This window comes from Neovison vison, chromosome 8 (genome assembly GCF_020171115.1).
Source record: "Neovison vison isolate M4711 chromosome 8, ASM_NN_V1, whole genome shotgun sequence".
Taxonomy (NCBI): Eukaryota; Metazoa; Chordata; class Mammalia; order Carnivora; family Mustelidae; genus Neogale; species Neogale vison.
In genome coordinates, this window is record NC_058098.1 from 94,706,659 (window position 1) to 94,732,966 (window position 26,308).

The 26,308-nt window shown below is 47.7% G+C and overlaps 1 protein-coding gene across 11 annotated transcripts in view; it reads right to left on the reverse strand.

The window, feature by feature from the left end:
- Nucleotides 1–26,308, reverse strand: part of SLC4A5 (solute carrier family 4 member 5) — a 105,169-nt gene that overhangs the window by 2,482 nt on the left and 76,379 nt on the right. For 7 of the 11 annotated variants that reach the window (XM_044261427.1, XM_044261432.1, XM_044261436.1 and 4 more), the window contains 10 exons: nt 23,779–23,837; nt 21,111–21,311; nt 16,813–16,926; nt 15,433–15,594; nt 14,451–14,629; nt 13,167–13,239; nt 6,505–6,573; nt 5,671–5,844; nt 3,237–3,400; nt 54–121 (listed from right to left, as the gene is read on the reverse strand). In XM_044261427.1, the coding sequence (XP_044117362.1) occupies nt 54–121; nt 3,237–3,400; nt 5,671–5,844; nt 6,505–6,573; nt 13,167–13,239; nt 14,451–14,629; nt 15,433–15,594; nt 16,813–16,926; nt 21,111–21,311; nt 23,779–23,837 (1,263 nt within the window). Of the gene's footprint in view, nt 1–53; nt 122–1,202; nt 1,288–3,236; nt 3,401–5,670; nt 5,845–6,504; nt 6,574–13,166; nt 13,240–14,450; nt 14,630–15,432; nt 15,595–16,812; nt 16,927–21,110; nt 21,312–23,778; nt 23,838–26,308 lie in introns of all 11 variants that reach the window. The other 4 variants (XM_044261428.1, XM_044261429.1, XM_044261430.1 and 1 more) reach the window with 2 other exon arrangements.

A 26,308-nucleotide genomic window follows, 5' to 3' on the forward strand; every position in this document is an offset into this window, starting at 1 on the left:
CCACTGCTTAGTATCTTCTCTAATACCCAAGGAGCCTACTTCATGGCCATTACCTTCGGTCGAGTTCTGAGTCACTGAAGGACGAATCAGAATGAGTAACTCCAACTGGAAGATCTTTTTCCTGGCAGGAAAATTAAAACATCAGTTGTGGAGCCTGTTTGAGAATGATACTGGAGAAGACCTTTCTCCAGTGCTTCCCTCTTGTCTTCCTCTTCTCCAATCCCCACAGCCAACGCTATGCAAGAGGAAATCGGGGCCTCATGGGTGGCTTCTGGCTCAGTTACTCCTTCCCCAGAGGGCTCTCAGCCAGGATAGGTGGGTGTGGGGCAGAGAGAGGGCAGAGTGAGAAAGGGTGATGAAAGTATACAAATGGGAAGGAGAGTTAGCAATTAAAAAAGAAGAGGTTAAAAAAAAAAAAAAGAAGAGGTACCAATGATGGAGAGAGTGATGGGAAGCCCCTCAAGGAATCCCCTGGTAGAATCTTAATCTGGGCCTTTTAGGAAAGTGGCAAGCCCTATGCTAGGAACACCAAGGTTGGGACTCAAGTGGGAGCTTCCTGATTACTCCGGGGATAGGCTATGGTCTTGATAACAGGACTGTCCTCTGGTAGGGAACCAAAGCTGTGAGGGCGTAAAGGCAGCTACAGAACCCCACAGGATCTTTGTAAGCAATGCTTACAGGCAGCCTCCCTTTCAGCAGGAGGAAGGTGCTCGTTGTTCATACTGAATCACAGCCCAACCACTACGATCTTCCCTGCTAATTTATGATCCAGATGCGATGCTACCTGTTTCTCTAAAGGGAACAACTCAGCTTGGATTTGAACCCTCAATCATTTTCAACAACCACTGGAAAACATGGGAGGCTAAATGGGTCGTGTGGATTGATGTGGTCTGAAACAATTCAAGGGAGGGCCTGGTGGCGCCACAGGCCTCTGGAGGGACCAGGGGAAAGGAAGGAATGAGAGGCTTTGCCTAAATGGAAGTGAAGCTTGATCTCAGGCACCTGCAGGGTTTGACTTGGGGATTCCATTGGTTGAAGTCCGAATCCTTGGGGCCCAGTTCTCACTGAACTCTGCCTACCACAGGAGTCCTCTAGCATCTAAGACCATTAGGTCCCCCTAAGTGAAAGATGGAAATTCCTTGGAGGAAGAGGTGAAGAATTAGTAGTAAGTAGGAAGGGAGAGACACCATGTGTTTACTTACTGGCAATGCAGTGGATACCATTTTGGGGATCTGATTGGACACTTTCCATGGGAATCTTTATAACTGAGGGAGAAGGGAACTGGGGCTGGAGAGAAATAGTGGGAAAAGCTGATAAACACCACTAATACAACAGCTTTCACTTTCTTGCCAAGATGGAAAATACACGCATCCACAATGTGCCAACCACCATCCTCTCTACATCCAGTCTAAACGGGGTGCTGCAAACACTCTGGGGCTCACTGAGGGGGTGATCATAGCCTTTTGTCCTAAACAGGACAGAACTGTTCCAGGAACATTGACCAGAAGAGTGTCAACTATCATAGTAAGCGGTCTCTCAGGAGTGCATCTCACACAATAGCTGGTGTTGCTGTAAAGGCGTGTAAAATGAATTTGTGCAAATTGAGTCCCATTTTTCCATTGAATGTATCACGCTTCTCCCCAACCCTGGATTAGTTCCTGGCATGTGGTAGCCACTCAAATATTTATTGAATGAATCAATGAAAGAGTAAGTATTTGTCTTTAAAAGGTACTTAGACTCTCAGTTTCTTTGTTCTCAATGCCTGTCCTTGAAAACCATCTAAATCATCAATGAAAAACATGAATGAATGATGGGCCTCTTCCTACCTGGAAGAGGAAAGCAGTTAAGGACCAGGGGAGTTTGGGTCTATCACTACCATCAGAAGATGGTCTGACTGCCACCAGTCAGCAAGAATTTGCCTATGAACTTGGATCTACAAAAAGCAAAATTCACTAGAAGAGTTCCAGGTGGATGCAGGGATGTGGGTTCCAGTCAGACCCAGAAGAACGGGAGCCAGGTGTGTTGCTAGATGACATGGGCAGCTTAGCATGTTGGAAGTGATCAAAGTCAGGACAAAGGGCGCCTAGGGGGCTCACTTGGTTAAGCATCTGCCTTCAGCTCAGGTCATGATCTCCGGGTCCTGGGATCAAGCCCCACATGGGGCTCCCTGCTCAGTGGGGAGTCTGCTTCTCCCTCTAATTCTGCCCCTCTCCCTGCTCTTGCTCTCTTTCTCAAGTGAAAAAAAATTTTTTTTTTAAGATTTTGTTTATTTATTTGACAGAGTAGGCAGAGAGAGAGAGAGAGAGAGGGCAAAGCAGGCTCCCTGCTGAGCAGAGAGCCCGATGCGGGCCTCGATCCCAGGACCCCGGGATCATGACCTAAGCCGAAGGCAGAGGCTTTAACCCACTGAGCCACCCAGGCGCCCAAAAAAATTTTTTTTAAATAATAATTTTTTTTTTTTAAGTCAGGAACTATCTTCTTAATTCCCTTTTAGACATTTAGCCACATGTCCATCTCAGGTGAACCACTTCCATTTTGGAGGATTGTTTCATCGTCTCTAATGAGCACTTGAACTAGGTGATCTTTCTGCTTCACATTTTGTGACTTACTCTTAGTTCTGGACTGGCTTCCTGTCTGTTGACTCCGAGTGCTTTAGGGGTGGGATGGGGAGGAAGCATGAGAGGAGAAGATGGGGCAACCAGGTGGTCCCCAGAATCTGGGGAATGTAGCCATTCTCCTTTCAGTGAGGACATTTGCCTCTTTCCCTACCTTCTTCCCTAATACCCCAGGGGCAGGCCAAATAAACCTTGTTCCTAGTCCTTCCACCTGTCTAGGAGTCCAATCTACTAACTGGTGTCCATCAGACTCTTCCCCTGAGACCGTTCCATTCTTTGGAGGTTAGTCCTCATAACCTCCCCCATGATGGAGCCAGGTCTTCTGCCCTGTCCCATCAAGAACCTGAACTGCTGTTGGTAACAGCCCTGGGAGCTCACAGAATTGGGAGTGAATGGATGTGACAACCAGCCTTTCCCTGGGTTGGGGGAGGGGTTCATTCTGAGGCTATTCCCACAAGCAGACAAGCTCTCAGCACCCCACACCAACACAGGCAGAAGACTCAGCTCATCCCGACTAGGACCAGGTGATCACAGCTGGCCACCTGAGAGCCCACCCTCTTCCTGGCCTGGGCAAAAATGGAGGGAGGGTCTCTTCATCGCTTCCCTCAGCCCTGGGCTCACATCCTCCCCACCTCCTCGTCACTGTCCTCATGGGCCCCTTTCCTTCTCTTCTTTTTATCTGTCTCCTTCTTCTCCTTTTCTGGAAGGATGTTGTCAATCCAGGCCAGATCATGCTGGGAGAAGATGAGGTCCAGAAGTCTTCGAACGATGATTAGGCCCAGGATCTGTGGTGAGAGTTAAGAGAAAACTCTGAGATCAAGGCCCCAAACTCAGACATTGTTTTCTCTCCCTCAGTCAGCTATGTTTAGGGACTTGCCCTGGTATCTTTGGAGCCATCTCAGAGCTCCGACAAACCATCATTTACCACCTGCCCATCTTGGTTCCTCTCAACTGGCCTTTTCCTCAGTTGAGTGGCAAAGCCTACCATTGAGCTAGGGCATAGAGTCTGTGACAGCTGAAGGGGGGAGCCAGGCCGAGACCGAGGGCTACAGAACTACTACAATTATTCTTTAAATCAGTGATCCTCAAACTTGAGCTTCCATCAAAACACCCGAAGGGCTTGTTAATCCATACACTGCTGGGGGACCCCCCCACCCAGAGGTCCTGAGTCAGCGGGTCTGGGGCCTGAGAATCTGTATCTCTAACAAGTATCCAAGGAGATGTTGGTACTTCTGGGTCAGAGATCATGCTTTGAGGCCCACTGTCCCTCTGTCCCTATTTCTGAGGGCTGCCAATCTCTGTTAACAAGTATAAAGTATGGGGTGCCTGGGTGGCTCAGTGGGTTAGGGCCTCTGCCTTCAGCTCAGGTCATGATCACAGGGTCCTGGGATCGAGCCCCGCATTGGGCTCTCTGCTTGGCAGGGAGCCTACTTCCTCCTCTCTGCCTGCTTCTCTGTGATCTCTGTCTGTCAAATAAATAAAATCTTAAAAAAAAAAACCCAAAAAACAAGTATAAAGTACACTGAATAACATGTTCTGGAATATTGGGAATTTTTACAGTAAAGTCTAGAAAGTTTGGTTCTGCTCAGCATACACAAAAAGGGGAAAAATGTGTGCTTTAGGGAAGGATTAAATATTGGCCTTTTAATAATTAATTCCATGGGCCCAGGGTAACTAGTTATAAATATTGTCCCTTCACTACCAAGAACAGGCCACTAAATGAAGTCAGGAATAAAACGAGCCAGCTGGATTTAACTCTGGTTCCTCACTGACCTGCTTCTTGGGAGCCAGCAGAGCTCGAGAGCTGGACAGACCTGAGTCTTAAAAATCCTGGCTCTGAAAACAAATTAGTGGTTGCTAGGGAGGGGCAGGGGTAGGAAGAGGCACGGTCTGCATAGAAATGGCCTGGCAGGCGTGCCTGGGTGGCTCTGTGGGTTAAGTGTCTAACTCTTGATTTCAGCCCAGGTCGTGAGATTGAGCCCCTGGTCAGGCTCCATGCCAGGCATGGAGCCTGCTTAAGATTCTCTCTCTGCCCCTCTCCCACTTGCTCCTGCGGTCACACATGCGCTCTTTCTCTCTCTCTCTCAAAAAAAAAAAAAATGGCATGAAGGAATTTTAGGTATGATGGAACTGTTCTGTATCATGACTGTGGTTGTGGAACCACTAATCTGTACATTTGTCAAAGCTCAGAACCACAGAGTGAATTTGGGTCACACACACATGTTCTCTGAGCCTCAGTTTTCGTTTTTTGGTTTTTTTTTAAGATTTTATTTATATATTTGACACAGAGAAAGCACAAGCAGGGGTAGAGGGAGAGGGAGAAGCAGGCTCTCTGCTGAGCAGGGACCCCGATGTGGGGCTCGATTCCAGGACCCTGGGATCATGACCCGAGCCAAAGGCAGTGGCTTAACTGATTGAACCTGCAGGTGCCCTAGAGCCTCAGCCTGTAAAACGGGGTTAGGAGTAGTATTTTAAGGCTGCTGTGGACTAAATGAAACAAGGCTCCACACATGCTAATTCTGACTATAATTTCCTTTCCTTTTCCCTTGTTACTGCTAAATCCCATGAGGGCCTTACTGGGGAGGATCCATTTCCCATGCCCTGGAGTGGTCGTTCTCAACCTTGACTGCACATTTATGCTCACCTGCAGAGTTAACTACAGACACCAATGCTTGGGTTTCCCCAAGAGATACCAATTTAACTGATCTGGGGTGAGTCCTGGGCACACAGTTTTAAAAAGCTGCCAAGTGAGTCTGATGGTCACCCAGGGTTGAGAATCCCATGTGGGCACATTTCAGATCCCACCTCGGTGTTCTCACTCTGGCTGCCAGTCCAGCCCTGCAGGCTTTCTCCACACATTAGCCCCCAGGCTCCCACACCGTCCCCCTATGCCCCCCTCTCTATCTGGCCTGGACTCATGACCCAAATCTCTTGTTCTGCGCTTGCCTCTGTGACCCAGAGAGCGTCAAGCCATCTGCACCAGCAGATGGCCCCACTGGGGACGCCTGCCCAGGCCCAGTCATCGCAGTGGGCTGGGGAGCCCGTGCCACCTTACCATGACCGGGAAGATGATGGCGGCCACCGTGGACTTGAGGATCCAGAGCACTGCCAGGCAGAGGATCTGCACCAGCGTGAAGAGGTGGATCCGGCGCAGGGGCACGTGCCGCAGGAAGGCGTGGTCTGGCTGGTGCTTGGCCGGCATGAGGAAGAGCTTGCAGCGTTCCCAGAACTAGCGGAGAGCGCTAGGCTCAGCCAGCAGTGGGGACCCTGGGTGGGAGGTGGCCCTGCTGGGGGTTGGGACCAGGGAAGGCGGGAGGTGGTAGGGTCTCATAGGAGGTAGCCCCTTGTCTGGACTAAGAATGCCCAGGATGCGGGCTGCAGGTCTAGGAGGACACTTTGGGAGCCCTTCGGGGAGTAGGTCTGGGCCCTGCCTGTGAGTACAGCCCTGCAGCTGGCCACACAGCCACACGTGAACCCTGCCCCCGCCCCCAAAATGCACCTAACTGCAACGCGAAGATATCCAAGACATCTGGTACACCCTGCTAAGTAAAGAACAACAAAACGTTTTCTTCTGCTTAGAGAAGAAGAGAGTTGTAGTGAAATGCTCATTGGACTCCGCCCCATCAGGGTGGGAATCCTGAGCCCGTTTCCTCGTCTGTAAATAGGTTTCACAGCACCTATTTACACAGAGTTTATTACAGAACACCTATGAAGGGCCTGCTGTAGTGAGTTGACTTGGCACAAAGTACATGGTAGTATCTTTATCACCGTTATTTCTCCACTGAAGTGGGAAAGCGAGCACTTGGGGTTTCGGGAATATGGCAGCTGACATGGAGAGCTGACTGGGGTCAGAGTAGCCTGGGGCTGGGTGGGGTGGTGAGAACCTTACCTGGATGCCGTTGAGGGAGGCCACGCCCATGTAGAGGAAGACTCCGTACAGCACTGGCAAGGGAATGTACTGAAACGGGAGGGAAGCAGAGCTTTGGATTGGGCCTCTGCTCCTGGCCAGGCTGTTGGCCGCCCTGTTCTGTATGACGGCATCTGCCAGGTCACAGAGGGGCCCTGGCCTGCCTTGGCTTTCCCCAAGCCAGGTAGGAGCTAGTGTTTAGGGGAACTGAGCCTCTGACAGCAGATCTGGACCCAGTGTGGGTGGGGAGGGCTGCCCTGCCCCCTTTTCCCTGTGCAGCGGCTCCCCCAGCCCGACCACCCTGTTGCCCTTCTCCTGTCCCTGCCGAGGCCCTGGGGCTTGACTGAAGACACACCTTCTGGAACACAGGAAAGCTCCACAGAAAGCCCTCTGCTGATTCTTGTCAGCTTCTCTCCCCTTCCAGCCCCAGCTGAGGACCCCCCACAAAGCAGGACTGCTCTGGGGACCTTTATTGACCTGACCTCCATCAGCAGAGAGTACGAGCAGATTAACAAAAATTATACACCCTACATAATCGGATTAGAAAGCAAAACAGATGTGTATAGGTAAACAACCACCACTAATTGCCAACTAACTGCTAATGGCTTGGTGAGCATCCTTCTTTTCTGATCATGCTCACAGGTAATTTGTTAGCTTTTTAAAAAATAGAACCATATCACTCATACTGTTCTACGATCATCACTGTGACTCTTTAGGAGCCTTTTGAGGCATTTCTCCACTGTCTCTCTAACCCTTTCTAATCTATTCAACCACCTCCCCCCAACTTTTTTTTTTTTTTCTTTTTTTGGAGAGTGTGTGTGTGTAAGAAAGCTGCAGGGGGAGGGGCGGGGAGGGCAGAGGGAGAGGGAGAGAGAGAATCTTAAGCAGACTCCATACTATGCCCAGCATGGAGCCTAATGTGGGGCTTGATCTCACAACCCTGAGATCATGACCTGTGCTGAAATCAAGAATTGGGCGCTCAGCCAACTGATCCAGCACCTCCTCGTCCTTCCCTTTTTCTGCCTCTTTGACATGTGCCACCGTGAACAAGGGTCTGCTTTGATTTCAGGGTGGTCATATTGGAACATGTAGGCAAATACAGTCTTGTGCTCAACTTTTATTTATTTATTTGTTTTTAATATTTTATTTATTATTTGATAGAGAGAGACATAGAGAGATAAGGAAGTCAAGCTGGAGGAGTGGGAGAGAGAGAACCAGGCTCTCCACTGAGCAGAGAGACCAATGTGGGGCTCCATCCCAGGACCCTGGGATCGTGACCTGAGCTGAAGGCAGATGCTTAACGACTGAGCCACCCAGGTATCCCTGTGCTCAATTTTAGATGCCACTTAGGATGTCCATAAATCCTACCAAATAAGTAACCTCTTTTATCATAAGTTAGACTGGCCTCATTTTTTTTAACAGAAACCATGATTTGGACCCATAAGCTATAAACCTCAATCCAAGACATCTGATCTTAAAGAAGGAAAATATGGCCACTGCATCATTCCATTTGTACATGGCTTACGAGATTTTTTGACTAATTATGAAACAAAGTAAAAATTACCATGAGCAACACTGTCCTAATCATTCTCAAAGTGTGGGAGCAATTGAGAGAGAAATAAAATCTTACAAATTTCAGATGGCTTAAAACTTCCTTTTGTGTGGGAATGCAAGCTGGTGCAAGCACTCTGAAAAACAGCATGGAGGGTCCTCAAAAAGTTGAAAATAGAGCTACCCTACAATGCAGCAATTGCACTATTGGGTATTTACCCTAAAGATACAGACGTAGTGATCTGAAGGGGCATGTGCGCCCGAGTGTTTATAGCAGCAATGTCCACAAATAGCCAACCTATGAAAAGAACCTAGATGTCCATCAACAGATGAATGGATAAAGAATGGAATACTATGCAGCCATCAAAAGAAATGAAATCTTGCCATTTGCGATGATGTGGATGGAACTAGAGGGTATTATGCTTAGCGAAATAAGTCAATCATATGATCTCCCTGATATGAGGAAGTGGAGATGCAACGTGGGGTTTGGGGGTATAGGAGAAGAATAAATGAAACAAGATGGGATGGGGAGGGAGACAAACCATAAGAAACTCTTAATGTCACAAAACAAACTGAGGGTGGCTGTGGGGAGGGGGGTAGGGAGAGGGTGATGGGGTTATGGACATTGGGGAGGGTATGTGCTATGGAGTGATGTGAAGTGTGTAAACCTGGTGATTCACAGACCTGTACCCCTGGGGCTAATAATACATAAAATGTTTATTAAAAATTTTTAAAAATTATTAAAAAAAAAAACAAACTTCCCTTTGGACCTGATGAGGAGAACTGCACTAAGTCATAGAGAATTTGCAGTTACCAGTACCTGATCAAAAAGTCATGCATTAACCCTAGGAAATTATCTCCAGTCTTGTCATTTGCAGGTTTAAGCAGTGTTCTCAGCAAACCCCAAAGGTCCATGATATCACACTGACAAGTGATGGGGCTGTGATCTAGAATTGGAGATTAATCCATACAAATCTTCCCTGGATCCCCCAGAAAGCCCTTTTCAAACAGTAATGAAAGAGAAAATAGAAAAAAGGTGCCTTGAATGTTAGATTTCTACTCTCTGTTGGAGGAGTTGACAACGATCACAGTTCCACAAATGTAAGGACACTTCCCATATGACTTGAAGCTGAGACCATGAGAACAACTGATGGGGATCAAAGAGGGGGCTTTTCATATGGCCGGGGGTTCCCTGGAGGCAGAGTGCAGAAATCCACAGTCCTGAAGAACAGTGGCAAGGTGGGAGCAAAACATGAAGCAAAACAGGACAACCCTTCAGGGCTTGAGAAGGACCAGGGGTTTGCAGAACTGAGTGGATAAGATGTTCATGCTGCCCATCGGATACTCGACCACCTCATCCTCCAACGTCCTCACTTGGCGAGATAACCAAAGATTTGCAAATTGGTGATGACAGGGCTGAAGATTATCACTGATCCTCTAGCAATAAAAATCGCAGTGTCTAAATCAGGACAACCATCCACTGAGAGAGACTTCATCCCTTACTGCCCCAAGTGTGGCCTTTGGGCTGGCATCATTGGCATTGACATGAGCTTGTTAAAAATGCAGAATTTGGGGGCACCTGGCTGGCTCAGTGGGTTAAGCCGCTGCCTTCAGCTCAGGTCATGATCTCAGGGTCCTGGAATCGAGCCCCGCATGGGGCTTTCTGCTCAGCAGGGAGCCTGCTTCCTCCTCTCTCTCTGCCTGCCTCTCTACCGCTTGTGATCTCTCTCTGTCAAATAAATAAATAAAATCTTTTAAAAAATGCAGAATTTTGGTTCTACCCATACTTACTGAATCAGTATCTTTTTTTAAGTTTTAATTCTAATTTCAGAATATTTAATATACAGTGTTATATTAGTATCTTTATTTAACAAGATTCCCAGGTAATTTTTTTCATATACACACATGCACGTGCACACACACACACACACACACATATTCACATATATGCAGATAAATAAATTTTTCACATATTTTTTCATATATATATGAAATACATATGTATATATATGTATATCTTTTTTTTTTGACCGCCCAATGTTGGGCTTGAACTTGTGACCCTGAGATCAAGACCCGAGCTGAGATCAAGAGTCAGATACTTAACCGATTGAACCAACCAGGCGTCCCTCCAAGGTGATTTTTATACACATTAAAATTTGAGAAGTGCTAGAGCAGAATTCGACTGGAGGAACTGGTACAAGGGTATAGTTAAGAACTGATTTAGAAACCTTGATAAAAACAGAAACACTAATAACTAGGATCCAATTTGTACCCTCTAAAATTTGTGGCACCAAAGAGCCCTCTCCCTTGTTGGCTATATAAACAAGAATTAAAGGTCCAAGGGTGACTGAGTGGCTCAGTTGGTTAAGTGCCCAATTCTTGATTCGGCTCAGGTCATGATGTTAAGGTCCTGGGATTGAGCCCCACGATGGGCTTCATGCTCAGCAGGGAGTCTACTTTAGGATTCTCTCCCTCTGTCTCTCCCCCACCCTGCTCTCTCTCTCTCTCTCTCAAATAAATAAATAAATAAAGCTTAAAAAAATTAAAGTTCTTCAATTAATGTCTTAGGTAGACAGCTCTCCAATGTATGTTCTCTGAATCTGGTATGTACTCAGCTATGCCTAATTTGACAGACATGGGCAAATGATACAGTTGCAAAAAGGTAAATAAGCTTTATGGATAATTTTTTTAAAAGATTTTTTTATTTAGGGGCACCTGGGTGGCTCAGTGGGTTAAGCCTCTGCTTTCAGCTCAGGTCATGATCCCAGGGTCCTGGGATTGAGCCTCACATCAGGCTCTCTGCTCAGCAGGGAGCCTGCTTCCTCCTCTCTCTCTCTGCCTCTCTGCCTACTTGTGATCTCTGTCTGTCAAGTAAATAAATAAAATCTTAAAAAAAAAAGATTTTTTAATTTATTTGAGAGAGAGAACAAGTGATGGGGGAGGCAAAGAGAGAAGGAGAAGCAGATTCCCACTGAGCAGGGGAGGGGCTTTGATCCAAGAATCCTGGGATCATGACCTGAGCCAGAGGTAGGTGCTTAACCAACTGAACCACCCAGGCACCCTGGAGGATTTTTCTTATTGGCAATAAATGCTGGGATTAAATCTAGGACCTCAGATCTGGGTTAAGTTATATTTTTCTTGAACTGGCTATACAAAATATCTTTCCTTTAGCCTAAAGTTAGCCTTACTACTTTGAACAGTACGGGATGAAATTTCTCTCTCAATGGATGGTTGTCCTGACTTAGACACACTGATTTTTACTGCTACGAGACCGGTGACAATCTTCAGCCCTGTCATCACCAATGTGCAGATCTTTGGTTATCTCACCAAATTAGTACAAGTGTCAAAATTAGTACTAGCGTCAGCTAGTGATAATGTCTTAATCACTTAACAATTTTGAAACCCAATCTTTTTTCTGTTGCTGTTTTTAGAAATGGTTTTATTTTGCTTGGTTAAGATGGAAGACATTTGGATAGTTGTCAGGTTGTGATGGGAAAGGTCTGCCTCAAGGACACTTGAGATCTCATTCCCAGAAGCAGTTTTGGGTGGAATCAGTCTCTGAAGAAGTGGGTGCAAAGTTGCTGACTTCCTCTGAAAGCCTATCTTTATAGGAAGATATAAAAATATAAATAAACAGGGATGCCTGAGTGGTTCAGTGGGTTAAGCCTCTGCCTTCAGTTCGGGTCATGGTCTCAGGGTCCTGGGATCAAGTCCCGCATTGGGCTCCCTGCTCAGTGGGGAGCCTGCTTCCTCCTCTCTCTCTGCCAGCTGCTCTGCCTATTTATGATCTCTGTCAAATAAATAAATAAAATCTTTAAAAATATATATAAATAAACAAAAAAATGAAAACATATATCCTATATACCTTAATACAATCAAATGAGAAATCCTAAATCAACAAAAATCTAGATAGGTCTTCTCTGTTATAAAATTTATCAAATAGATTAATTGGTGGTGAGTAAAATGATATTATATTTTTTCTACTCTTATTACAAAAGAACATGGGTAGAATTTTTTTGAGGGGGGATAGGATTTTTCAAATCATTTTGTCATTGAATGCAAAGACAATATCAGAGTCCCTGAAGCCATGCAGACTCACGTAAAGTTTTCCATGATGGCCAGAGTAATAATTAACATTTCCCCATATCTGGCTTCAGAAGAGACCAAAGCTAGTGACTCTTTGATCAGAAACCTCTAGCCTCCAGAACTGTAAGAAAATAAGTGTTGTGTAGGCACCCTGGTCTGCGGTATTGTGTTATGGCAGCAAATGAACACAGCAGGTGAGTGGCTGAACTGGAGAGACGGAGAAACCTAAGCAGAGTGTTCGCGGATGCCCACACTGGGTGTACTCTCGTCTGACTTCATCTCTTCCAGTTGGACTGGGAGGATGTGACCAAAAGGAGTTTCAAACTGTGGGGGGTGGGTGTGGGGAATCAGTTATGTGTCCAGGACATGCAGGACAGAGCAGCAGAGAACAGAGCACAGGAAAATCTACAGAAGCCTTCCCCTTGTAAGTCTGACACTTCAGAAAAAGGGTGAGCAAGGAGGGGTCTAGTGAGCCATAAAACCCAATGTGCACAACCAGGGCAGGAGATTCCTAATCTAAGCAAGGATAGAACTTGGCCAAGGACACCTTGGGGGGCTCAGTCAGTTAAGCATCTGCCTTCTGCTCAGGTCATGATCCCAGAGTTGTGGGATCGAGTCCTGCATGGGGCTCCTTGCTTCTCCCTCTGCCGGCAGCTCTCCCTGCTTGTGTGTGCACGTACTTTCTCTCTCTCTCTCTGACAAATGAATAAATAAAATCTTAAAACCAAACAAAACCAAACCAAACCAGGATGGGACTCGGCCAAACTTTCTGAAGGAGTAGCATCTCCAGAAAAGGGAGGATAGACCCTGGGAGGAGTGGAAAAGAGCAGTGAGGACTGTCTAGTGCTGATAAGTGATGTAATGTTCCAGAAAACAAGGATGGTGATGAAACATCTCTTTGGGTCCTGCCTCTTGAAGGTACATGTGGAGACCCTCTCCCCACCTCTGAGGCATCGGCCAGTGTTTCTTAGGGGGACAGGGCCCTGGTGGAGGGTGCAGAGCCTCACCTTCAGGATGGGAGCCAGGAAGACAGAGATGCCCGTCAGGATGAAGACGATGGTGCCCGTCACTCTTTGCTCCCTGGCAGACAAAGGCACATGGTCAGGGGGTACTAGGAGAGGCTTCCTGCCCATTCTAGCCTCTGGCCCTGTGTGTGCACCTAATGGCTGTGTCCACTGCCCTGTTCCCCATTCCAGGGAGTATATCCGCTGCCTGAGGCCCAGCTGACCGGCACAGGGGAGGAGAAGGAATCCTGACTGAGGCAGCTAGAGGGGCATTTGGGAGGGTGTCCAGGGCAGTGACTAACAGCAGAGGTGCTGGAGCCAGACTGACTTCAAGCTCGGTTGCGTGGCATCAGGCGAGGCCCTAAATATCTTCAGCCTTGGTAGAAGCAAGAGAGTGAGTGGTAGCTGCCTAGGGAATTGTGAGGCTGAAATGGGAATGTGCACTGCTTATGAGCCCTGCCCTTCGAGGCAGGAAGATCCTTGTCTGTGGGGCATGACTAACAGGACTCGGAGGGAGGGGGCCCGGCTGCTGGCAGAGCAGACGTGAGGGGCGGGAGTGCCCAGGCCCAGGCAACAATCCAGGTGGGAACTGGGGGCTTGGGGACAGACTGCTCAGGCCCAGTCCTCTGGGCTCAGGAGTCCAGGAGGGGAACCTGTCTTGGCCAGAGAAGGCACCCCCAGGGCAGACTGGGTAGCCCAGGTATCCTGAGGCAGTGAGGAGAAGCTCTCTGGACAGCCAGAGACTGGTGTGGGCTCACCCCGGAGGCCCTAAGAGATGGAAGATATGCGTGGCCACTGGGAACAGGCAAGGGAGTGGAACGGGCATGAGAGGAGACTGAGGAGGGCCTGGAGGTGATGGGTCACGGGCCACCGTCTAGGGAGTGGGGGTGTCTTGGGAAGACTGTCTGGAAGCATGGAGATTGGGGAGGACCTGCACCCACAGGAGGGGTTGGGGGACGTTGTGGGGGGGTCTTGAGGAAAAGGAGACAAAAGGATGGGTCAGAGGGCTGTGGGGACACTGAGTAGCCCTTGCAGGTGAGAGGTCATGTGCACGCAGGCCGTGGTGGTGCACTGCTTGCATTCCATCACTGAAAAGGCACCACTTAGAACGGAATTTTTGTCTCCCTCCCTCTCCCTTAGGAATATCACTCCTATCCTCACTGTTCCCGGGCTGCAGAACAGGGGACCTTTTTGCCCAGATAACTTGATGGTAAGAAAAACCTGCTTCCCTTCTCCTAACCTAAACACCCTGGCTCAGGTGGTCCCCAGTCACGGCTCCCCACCTACCTGACTCCCAGGAACTGGGGCTGCTCCCCAGGAGCACTGGTCTCTGTCTCCATCTTGAGGCTGTCGATGTGGGCGATGGAGATGACAGTGGCTGCCACATACCAGGGGAGCCCCATGAAGGAGCACAGGGCCATGAGGACGCCCACCCAGAACAGGTCCAGATGGTAGCCGGCAGCCTTCTGCATGGGGTAGGGGGAGAAGAGAAGCTATCCAGAGAGTCTGCACCAGACCACCTGTTGGTCTGAGGGGGAGGGAGATCCAAATCTCCCCCAGAGCAGCCATTTTGTGGAACCAGGTTCAAAGGCTCCCCTTGGCCTTCATTAGGGACTCTTAGGCTGTCACTAGCCTGAGGTGCTCAGGCATCACCAACCCCATGATCTGCTGAGCTAGGGAAGGGACACAGGAAAGAGAGGAGAGGGTTGTTTAGGCTTGTAGAGGCCCTGGGCTTGAGTCCTTGGGAAGCAGGGCTCCTACCAGTGGCCACAATCTCTCTGCAATTCTTGAACAAGGGGTCTTGGCCGGGCAGGCTCTAGACCAAGCTCAGAGTAGTCTACATTGGGATGGGGACAGGGTAGTCCAAATCTCCTCAAACCCAGAGGAAGGGACCAGAAGGGCTAAGGACTTTCCTCAGCCTCATGGTTCTGGGTCAAAATCCCAGTCTACTTGGACTCCCAAGTGCCTGGTCAGGAGGCACAGAGCTGGAAGATCATTTTGGAAGAAGCAAGGAGCCTGTGCCTGGGGGCCCATCCTAGGTTTCGTCCTGGTCCTTGGATAATTACTCTGGTCCTGGCAGCCTTCTCTGCATCTGGAGGTCACATCCCCCTTCCCCCGCCCACACACACACCAGAACCCCAGACTTCTGACCTCACATCTCGCTTTATAAATGGCCCACATTTTGACAGAAGCACCATCTCCCTTCTTTGTTCCTTCTGACTTTGCAGGAAGAAAGAGGTTGTGCTCCTCCTCCCAGCAGCCGCCTTACCCTCAGCTTATTCTCCTTCCGGTTGACTATGACGGCGGTGATCTGCTGGTCCATGAAGATCAGGATGGTCACCAGCAGGGCGGGCAGGACGCTCGCCAGGTACACCCACCATGGGTTCTTCCCAAAGGGGGCCACGAACCAGCCTCGGTCAGGCCGCGTGGGCTGAGCGGAGCAAATGGAAACAGCCCTTTCCTCTCTCCCTTGTCCCAGTGCACTTGCTGCCTGGGGCCCCACTCCCCCACGTGGAATGCTTCTTGAGTACAATCTTTTCCCTTCAAGATGTTGGGTACCTGCAACTGTAAACGGACCACAGACGCAGACAGACTTGGGAAGGGATGGCGTTTGCTGCACTAGGAGCATTGGGGGCAGCTCCCTGGGCTGGTGGGGAATGGGGAGGTGAGAGCCCGGGCTGCAGGGAGGGAGTGTGCAGTCACTAACTGTGAGGTAACAAGAAACAGGAATGAGGCCCAACAGGCAAGAATCAGGAATTTGATGGGTGCAGTGCCAGACCCTTCTTCCTCTCCTCTGAGTCACCTGTCTGGGGAGCTTTATAGGATACTCTGTAGAACATTAATTCAGACTTGCACATTAGGACAAAAGATTATCTGTGCAGGAGCTGGGCTGAAATCTATCTTTGGTTTCATTTAAGAGCAAGAGGTACTTTTTGTGTTTAAGCTCCTTAGGAGAACCCTGAAGGAGTCATGAGGGGGTCAAGCCCTCAAAGGCAGGGAGAGTAAATTCTAGAACCTGCACCTCTACACCCAGGGTAGGTGGCTGGTGCTCCTAGGGAGGGAGCCGAGCCTGAGCTTCCCTTTGAGCAAACAGCACCAGCACCAACGGGGTGATTCTCCAACTTGGTGGGCCCTTTCCAGGAGGGGTGTGGAGCCTATTAAAATGCAGAACTCTGGGGCTCCATCCCCGGACCTTCTGATTCCACAGTTCTGGGCTGAGCAGATGGCTTTCCTAGCAAGTTCTCAGGTGATGGTGTGATGTTAGTCTGGGGACCACATTTTGAGAATAAGTGTTCTAAGGGATCATTTTCAACAGACCCCCGGTGACCCCACTTAAAGACAGCTGGAGCCTGGGAATCAGAGCCCCGGAAGTGGAAATCAGGGGGCTGCTGCTGGGCTGGAGCAGGGGTTTCAGCACCTCCCCATGCCATGACTCCACAGCAGGATTTCACAGTGAATATGCCCCCAACCTCCCCTGGCAAGGGACCTCCCGCTGGGAGGCTTTGTGGAGGAAGGGCGGAGCATACCCAGAGAAACTCCCAGGTTGCTTGGCTGAGAGTCTATGGAAGTTTGACCAGTCTAGAGGGGAAAGGAACTACAGCTGGTGGGCAGGCCGGGCTAACGCCCAGAGCAGGGGCCAGGGGCAAACCTTGATGACGCTGGGCACATGCAGCTTGGGGGTCGCCAGGCCGAAGCAGGCATCGATTCCACAGAACAGCAGGATGGAGAAGATAATGGAAAAGTCGGCTACCAGGGCCCGGACCTGCAGGAGGGAGATGTGTAGGTAAGGGAAGCCCCTGCCCTCCTCCCCAAGGGCTCAGTCCTTCCCTGCCAGTATGAGGAGCACGGGTAAGAACTTGGGCTTCGGCGTCAGCAGACTGAGGCTCGAATCCTCGCTCTGCCCTTGCCAGCTGTGTGACATTGGGGAAGCACTATATCTCTTGGTGCCTCAGTTTCTTGTCTGTGAAATGGACATAATGATAGCACCTCTTCCCATAGACATAAGTGAACAACTATAACACACTCAGAGGGCTTGGCATAGGTGAGCAAATGTGGGAACGGTTATTAGTCACGTGGCATGGCGCCACTGCCGAAAACATTTTCTGGTGTGACAGACTGAACTCAGTCCCCCATAAAGGGTGGTGATGGCAAGGCTGAACTTAGATCTAAAGGAAGTCCTATCTCCTGAATATGTATGGCAGAGGGCTGTACTGCCACCTGGGCTAGGAGGGAGGTCCTCGATTCTGCTGGGGTCCCCTGTTTGCTCTCGGACCTTCTGTTCACTAGAAGTCCTTCACCTCTTGCCCCTGTGTCTCAGGATGCCCATCCTAGGCCAGGTTCGTGACCTCACCCCCCCGCCCTCTGACCAATGTCCACACTATTGCCTTTTCTATGATCTCTTCAAAGAGAGTAGTTTCCAGAGAACAGCAGGGAAAGAACTTAGGAAGGGCAGGGGCAGGTGAAGGCACACTGAATGCATTCCCTGTACCCCCCTACTCCCCTTTAAAATTGTTATTAAAAGAACATATATAATTAATGAAAAACCCACATGGTGTAGAAAGCCAAGTCCCCCACCTCACCTTTCCTCACTCCAGATGTACCCGTATGTCTGCTTGATTTTAATTGTTCTGGTGATTTCTTCCATGTCATTATCTAATACACTATACTTTTATATTTTGATTTACTAATTTAAAGCATGATCTACTAATAAAGATTTGGCTTACTTGCACTGGCCCTCCTGCCCCTTCCTCAGTCCCAATCTTTGAGAGTTATTTTCAAATCCTTTCTACGGGTTTTTCCTTTGTACTTTCACTATGTAGTGAAGCCTCTCTTTCTGCTGACTTTGCCATCCACTCGCATGCTCTGTGGCGTGGCTAGCTGCCTCCTTTCCCACCATCAACCCTCCCCATCCTGTTCCCTCTGTGACCCTTCCCTGTGAATCTTTACATTGTCAAAGCTGAGAACACTCACATTCTGTTCCATGACCACATGTCTTTTGTGGTTTATCTATGAGGTGATTCTAAAAGTTGAAAATCAGTAACAGCTTTATATTACTGTGATCATGTAAGCCAAGCAGCGTGCAGGTTTCCAGCGGTTTTCCTACAATATCCCCAGCACTCAGATCAAAACTTGTTAAGTTAAACCATATGAATTTGCCATTTTTTGTAGGGCAAAACAGTCTACTACACTCCATTTCGCATGGTCCAACCTAGCATAAAGACGGATATGATAAACAGCTGTGTACTCCCCAAACCATAAGAAATGAATATATACCTATTTAGTTGATGCCTCTCTGTGATCCAATTATGGCATCCCTGTCTCTGCTCTCTAGAGAGATCCACTGCTCTGAATTTGGACTTCATTATTTCAACGAATGTCTTAAAACTTTTGGTAAATATGTACATAGCCATAAACAAAATATGGCATTTTTTGCATGTTTTAAAAATTTCACATAAATGGTTTCATATTACTTGTAATCTTCTGCAATTTGCTTTATTTGCTCAACATTATGTTGGTGCTATGTTTCCTTGTGGATCAATACAGCTGTAGTCTACATGCGTATGTGCTGTAGCTTAATGTATGATTATCTTGGGTGCCTGGGTGGCTCAGTGAGTTAAGCCTCTGCCTGCGGCTCAGGTACGATCTCAGGGTCCTGGGATCAAGCCCCACATTGGGCTCTCTGCTCAGCAGGGAGTCTGCTTCTCCCTCTCTTTCTGCCTGCCTCTGTGCCTTTTTGTGATCTTGCTCTGTCAAATAAATAAATAATAATCTTTTTAAAAATTTATGATTATTTCCCATTTATTTCTTCATTCTTCTGTTGATAGATCAACTAGATTATTTTCTGTTTTCCCCTTAGAATCAATGCTTCTTTGAATATTCTTACATACATGCGGATTTCTCTGGGGTGTATTTCTGGGAGAGGAAATGCCCACTGGAAAATCACAACCATCTTTAGCTCTACCAGACAGTGCCAGCGGCTCTCTGCATTGCTCGTGCCTATTTACACTGTAAACTCGCTTTTCACCTCCTACACTTGGTGTCCCAAGACCTTCATATCTTTATCAGATGGGTGTGAAATGGTATTGTCTCATTCTTCTCTAAAACACTAAATTTCAGGAGGCAACAGAGCAATTTGTAAGAATTTAAGGGGGAAAATGTTGGTGATAAAAGAATTTCCTGCTATGTGAATTATATTTCATCCTCCAGGAAATAGACATTCTCAGATGCAATCAATGCTCTAGATCTTTTACGTAAGAGGTGACTTGGATACGATCTGGTTGGAAGTAGCGAGGAAGGGAGGGAATTTGTCTTGATGATGCATTGCTGTGGCAAGCACAGGATTTTTTCCACAGCTCACACACTGCAAAACTTCCTGAAGAGTATTTTATTTAGTCTTTATGAAATATTGAGAAAAATTCAGTTATTATTAATTATATCATCATTAACAGGTGTAGTAGTAGTAGTAGCAGGAGCAGTAATATTTTTTTAAGGTGGCTTTAGGAGAGGGGTGCCTGGCTGACTCAGTAGAGCATGAAACTCTCAGCCTTGGGGTCATGACTTTGAGCCCACATTGGGTGTAGAGATCACTAAAAGTAAATAAACTTTAAAAAGATGACTTTAGGAGAGAGCTCATAGGATTTATGGTGCGAGAGTGTTGCTAAAATTCTTCTGAACACCCCACTCTACGGCACAGTTATTGCTCACATATGCAAGTGCTGTTTTGATTAATTAATGTTTTATTCTCACCACAGAAAAGAAAATGCAATTCATATTAGTATTTAGCATTTTAATAGCATAAAAGAATAAAGTACTTAAGAATATGTCTAATAAAATGTGTGCAAGAGCTTAAGGCCAAAACCTGAAAAAAATTATGGAGAGAAAAAAAAGACCCAAATAAGTTGTGAAGCATGCAGTATTCATGGATCAGAGGACTCCAAATGTAAAAGGTGGCAATCCTCTCCAAACTGACATTTAGGGTCAAATAATCCTATCAAAATTCCAACAAATTCTTATTTAATAAAATTTAAGATGATTCTTGGGAAAGAAGGATAAAGAGTGAGAGTTTGGTCCGTAAGACATATAGACTTAAGAGTCATACAAATGAAGACTGTGACACTGGCAGACAAATAAACCAGTGAAGCAGAATATAGAACCTAGAAACACACCCCATCATATGTGAATATTTGACATCTGGCAAAGGAAGTATTGCAGAGCAGTGGAAAAGATGGTCTTTTTCAAAAATTGCTATTTATATACATATAAAAAGAAACACTATCTCACCCTATATGTCAAAATTGATTTTGATAGAACACGAAAGGAGAAAAATGATGCTTTTAGAAGATAACAGGAGAATATTTTCTGTCCAATATTTTCCTTGAAGAAAATTCTGATATATTTAATTATAATAAAGCTAAGAATTTCTTAGTCAAAAGCTACCATAAAGAAATAAAAAGTTCAGTCATGTAAGATATTTTTGACACTTCTGATCACAAAAAGGTTTCTACCCAGAATATGTATAGAACTCTTACAAATCAGAAAGAAAGACAGATTGTCCAATAGAAAATGTGTGAGAGATTTGAATAGGAACTTCCATTAAGAAATTCAAATGGCTATGTGGCCAATAAACACACAAGACTTTCAAGGTCTTTAGTCATTGGGGAAATGAAAATTTTAACAACACAATGAGATACTACTACACAGAAAGATCAAAGATAAAAATCTTACAATACCAAGTGCCAAGTGTTGCCAAGAGGGCTTGACAACAAGGGAACTCACTTCTCTGGGATTCCGAATCTGCTCTTAACTTGAAAGAGCCCAGTATGTGGGCTAGTGCTAATGTGCTGGTGTCCATCCTGTCGGGGCCAGAACCCTCACAGGGAGACTCAATGGGGCTTCCTTGTGAACTACCTAACTGTAGGCCCCTTCCTCACTGCACAGTGAGCTTACCTTGGTAGGGAAATAGCGGCTGAATTTGAACTTCTTCAGGGTCAGGGTCATGGAGTACGTCCCGAAGAAAAGGATGAAGGACATGAGTGCCAGGTCTGGGATAAACTGGCAGGAATTCCCAAGCAGCTGCCCACCATAGTTCAGACATTCCTTCTTGCTCAGCAGAGACCAGTCCAGTGCTGTGAGGTTAAGGGGGTTGTACTTGGAGACAAAGCACAGGAGAGAAAGGGTCAGGGCCTTCCTGGGAAGTCAGCTGTATCTTTGCCCCTAGAGTCCCTCAGGCAGCCCACATACCCTTCCCATCCTCCCTGGGGCCCAGCAACAGAATTATGTTCCCGGAGAAAGGCTCTGTCAAGGAACAACAAACTGCAGGGCCCCTGGGAAGATTAGAAGCTGACATGTGTTTCTTCAGTGTGTTCTAGGATGCGCTGTTGAGTTAGCAAGAAGTAGCTCAGAGGTTGGGACACCCTCTCCGGCAGCAGGTTTGGCCACCAGCTCAGTCAGCTATGGATCTCTTCCCTGGAGCAGCTCACATTTATTCTTCCTTTTCCTTCCCCTGTGCAGACCTTTTCACGTATTTCACCCTTGTCAGATCTCTCTTAGGTCAGTCACTTCCCCTTTTCATGTCTAGATGCCTAAAACCCAGGGTACACAGAACAATTACATATACAGAAACACACACATATACACATACATATATATGAATGCATTGGTAGACATACATGTGTATACACACATACCTGTTCATTTACATATATTTCTAAGTATAATAAAAGCAGGTAATTTATAATAAAATTTAATATATATTAAAAAAAATTACTGTGTAGGGGCACCTGGGTGGCTAAGTGGGTTAAAACCTCTGCCTTTGGCTCAGGTCATGATCTCAAGGTCCTGGGATTGAGCCCCGCATCAGGCTCTCTGCTCAGTGGGGAACCTGCTTCTCCCACTCTTTTTCTCTGCCTGCCTCTCTGCCTACTTGTGATCTCTGCCTGTCAAATAAATAAAATCTTAGAAAAAATTACCGTGTAAATATTCAGCAACCTACAAAATGAAGCAAACAGGTATCTGCAACCACCTGTAATGAATCTTTGCATTAAGAGGAATGTGGGACTTTGAAATAATCGTGGTTTCCAATGAATCAGGCCTCCCTGTGTCCACACTCCTTTGCCATGTGACACCAACAGTTCTCCCATCAAAAAGTGAAGTCTATCTCTCCACCCTTTTGAATCTGGCCTGGCCCTGGGTCCGCTCAGACCAACGGAATGGGGAGGAAGTGGCTTTGAGCAGGTTCTGGAGCTGAGGCCTTAAGGGGCCTTGCCGGATCTGCTCTTACCCTCTTGGCAGTGTGAGACCACCATAGAGTGGGAAAGCCCAGGATCAGAAAATACCACATGAAGAGAGAAGTCCAGATTTGCAAGACATCTTCTGAATGCCAAGACCTCTCTCTGTCACTGAAGCTATCCAAGCTGCCCCTGGCCAGGCAGCGCGCTTCTACTGCCCCACTGGGCCGGCCCCACATTTTTCTCCCAGCTCATCTCTTGTGCTTGCCCTGGGCGCTGCCACACGCCTGCTGTCTTGGCCAGGCAGGCCCACTCACTGTCCTCAGGACAGCTTTTGTGTTTTCCTCGTCTGCCCTTCTGTCTGGGCTGGTCCCTGGCCTGGAATGTGGCTTTCTCTAGGGAACCAACTTTCCCGACCTTCCAGACCAGATCACATTCCACCTTCTGAGGCTTTCCTCCCAGTTTGCAGGGTGCCTCCTGTCTCCATGGCTGGAAGGACACGTTTGGCCTATATTTGACAAGTGGCATGTCTGTTTCTGCTGTCCCATTAGCCTTCATGTTCATCCCCACACGTACATCACAAACAAGTTGGAGGGCAGGCAGGAGCCACATCTGTTTTTTTTGTCTTTTTGGCCCTCAGAGTGCACACAGCACCTCACACATAGCAAGTATCCAGGCTCAGGCCCTGGCTGAATCCATTCTTCCTCCCTCAAAATCAGATATTTGAAAGACCTTAGGTAAAGTTGCCAACCGAGCGGTCGGCCACTGCTGCAGGAGTGACGAGGGAGCAAGCTCAGCGACAGAGAAAGTCCCAAGATCTCCCCCAAAGCCGACCAGGAGCTGCTCTTCTCCCGCTGTTTGACCCTTGGAGCCACTCAGGCCGGGCCCCTCTCCTGAGGGCCACTGCCCGTCATTGTGGGGAGAGGCAGACCAGACCGTACAGGGACTCGTGTGCACACAGGACACAGCAGATCCAGCGAAGTGGGTTGGGGGGGTAGAATTCATAACCTTTCTGGGCCTGGGGAGTGGCGCTATTAGGTGGGAGTTGGAGATGCTAGGTGGAAAGGTAAGGAAGAGGTAGAAAGCTGGCTGGGAAACTGTTTATACGGTTGTGTGGCCCTATTTACCATTCCTCCCCTCTACCTTCCTTTCATGTGTGTGGTATTTATGCACATGGATTTAATAGGATGAGGCATGTTGTAAAGGGGAGGTTTTGACTGTATACATTTACAATAAAAGTCTGCATTTACACAGCTCACAGGTGACCCCGATGTGCAGCTGGGGTGGCAAAGTCTGGCTGGCCATAAAAGGGCCTCTGTTTCCCAACCTCTCCCACTCTCCCCACAAGCAAAAGCCCTCGAACCTGTGAGTCAGAGGAGAGGACTTACCAGAGAAGTGTTGGTGTTTGGTGTCGGCAGGGCTGAAGCATTGAACACGGTTGTATTCACTGTGGATGAGCACAGGACACGGGACTGGTCAGCAGCTGCAGGGTTGGGAGCCCACGGCCAACACCAGGCCCCCACCTCTTCCCTCTCCTACCCTTGCTCAGAGCCCAGGAGTGGCTTCCCTTGTGAGGGCAGCTCATTGTGCCCTGACCCAGTGAGAACAGGGGTGCTTGCACAGACCCACTGGGCCAGTCTGGGACAGCTCCTGCCTGACCTGGAAGGGTTGGCTTTAAAAACCAAAGTAAGGAATCTGCTGCCACGACATAGTGCGGACATAAGCTGGTGGATAATGGGCCTTGTGAATACCTACCAGCACCTCAATCCATGTCTGTGCCCTCAGACATTTTCAAAGGACTTACTCTACATCACATGCTATGCCAAAATGTACACACGTCATCTGGCCAAGTTCCTAAATTCCCAAGTTAACTCTCCCTTTTTAAGGATGAGGTCACAGAAGCCCAAAGAGGTTAAGTCACCTGCCCACTGCCCACAGTCAAACAGCTGTGGCTTGCAGGAGTCCTGATCCATCCCAGGGAGCTGGTCCAGCCTGGATGTCTCCAACCTCTACACAGCAAGCGTCCCTTCATACATGCTGCCCTTCTCTCCCCATTCCTGTCCACATGTGCTTTTTGTAGGTCAACTGCAAGAATGCCTTGGCTTTGCTATTAAATTTTCTAACCTGCCCCCTGAATGCATGCTGTGGAACATTAAACTGAAGTCTGGGACCTGAAGGAGAATCAGAACCCAGAGGTGTTGCGCTGAGCTGTTGACACATCCCTTGTCTGGGTACTCCCCTACACAGCCTTGTGTCCTGAACTGTAAGTGGAGCATGTAAGGGTTCCCATCATAGGCCACTGGAAGAATTGAGAGCTGTTAATTCCCTTCCTGCAGCATGTAGCCATTCATTAAAAAGGCAGGCCTTGGAGGCTGCCATATGCCTTTTCTCTTGCTCCTACACTGCATGGGTGGAGTAGGGCCAGGTCCTCCTTGCCTTTCTCCTCCAAGTGAAGGCTCATTAAGTAATTCCAATGCAGCAGGTTTGGGGTGGGAGGGAGGAGGCCCCCTAGCCAGTTGGCCGGCAGTAAATATGAAATGCAGTGCAAGCCATGTGGCTCCTGCTGGCCGCCCATGGTTGGTTAGGAACCCAGAGCGAAGCAGAGGATATTCCTGAAGCTTCCTTCAACTTCCAACAAGCTGTCACGGAATGGAGGTGATCACAGGGCCCCTCTGTGTTGCCCACTTCTGGGGCGGTTGGGGCTGGGAGCCACTAAGGAATTCTGTCTTGACCCAGGGCAGAATATCCCTGAAAGTTCTACAAACTAGAGGTTTGTTATGATTATTCTGAAGACAGCTTCACTAACAGAAATCAGTACACCCGCTGTCTTCCCTTACAATGCTGACCAAGAGAACAACATGCGCAGTTAACAAAAGGGCAGAGAAAGTGGGCGAGAAGGCTAACTCAGGGCCACACAAACACTAGAGGAGGACTCGGGGCTAATGTCTGAGCGTCCAGACACCTTTCCATTGTCCAAGCTTGTCAGACCAGACACTCCTTTAATGTCTTGTGCTTCGGCTTAGCCATTTCTTATATTGGGTAGGGTTTATCTGAAAGTCACTTCGAGATGAAGAAGGATAAAATAGAACATGGAAAATTCCAGAAAGGGTCCAAGTATCAAATATTTTTAAACGCTAGTGTTTACAAAGAGGTACTCACTTGGGATTGAAAGCAGCCAAGTCAGTGTGTGCAGCATCCATAAATAGAATACAAACCAGTTACAATGGAAACAAGATTAATTTTAAAAAGAGCACCCCCGCACAATGAGCTCTTAGGATGAAGAGTGGGGAAGACTGAGAGGGTGCCTTGCCCAGATGGGGCTTTGCAGTAAACCTAGGAACGTGGAACATTTTGTAAGCAAGCGGCCCACAGACTGGGAAAGAAACACTCCGCACTTAGTTCCCCCCTTGCCCAACTCCTGTTGTTGAGAACTTTCCTTTCATATTCTAATCAAAACTAAATTGTCCTGATTTCAGTTCCTTTACTCATGGTGAAGAAACTGAAAATCTAATCTTACCAGGGTTAGTGGCTAATAATGGCTATGTGTCACTAATTAATAGTTCAATGGAGCAATGGTTCTCAATCTTAGGCATGCATCAGAATCACCTGGAAGGTTTCTTACTATACAGCTGGCCCTACCCCAGAGTTTCTGATTAGCAGGTTCGGGGTGAGGCCCAAGAATTTGTATTTCTAACAAGTTCCCAGAAGTGTTAAGGCTGCTTCTGGCGACCACACTTTGAAAGCCATGGCAATAGACTGACCCAGAATCATGAGGTGACATCAGGCAACTGGGCAAGGCCAGAGGAGGCGCTATTTGGAGGCAAGTAGATTTTCTTATGGCCATCAATTCCAACCTTATATGCTCCTACGTCCCCTGTTCTTAGGACATGTCTATGTTTGGTTTCTCCTGTGGACAGA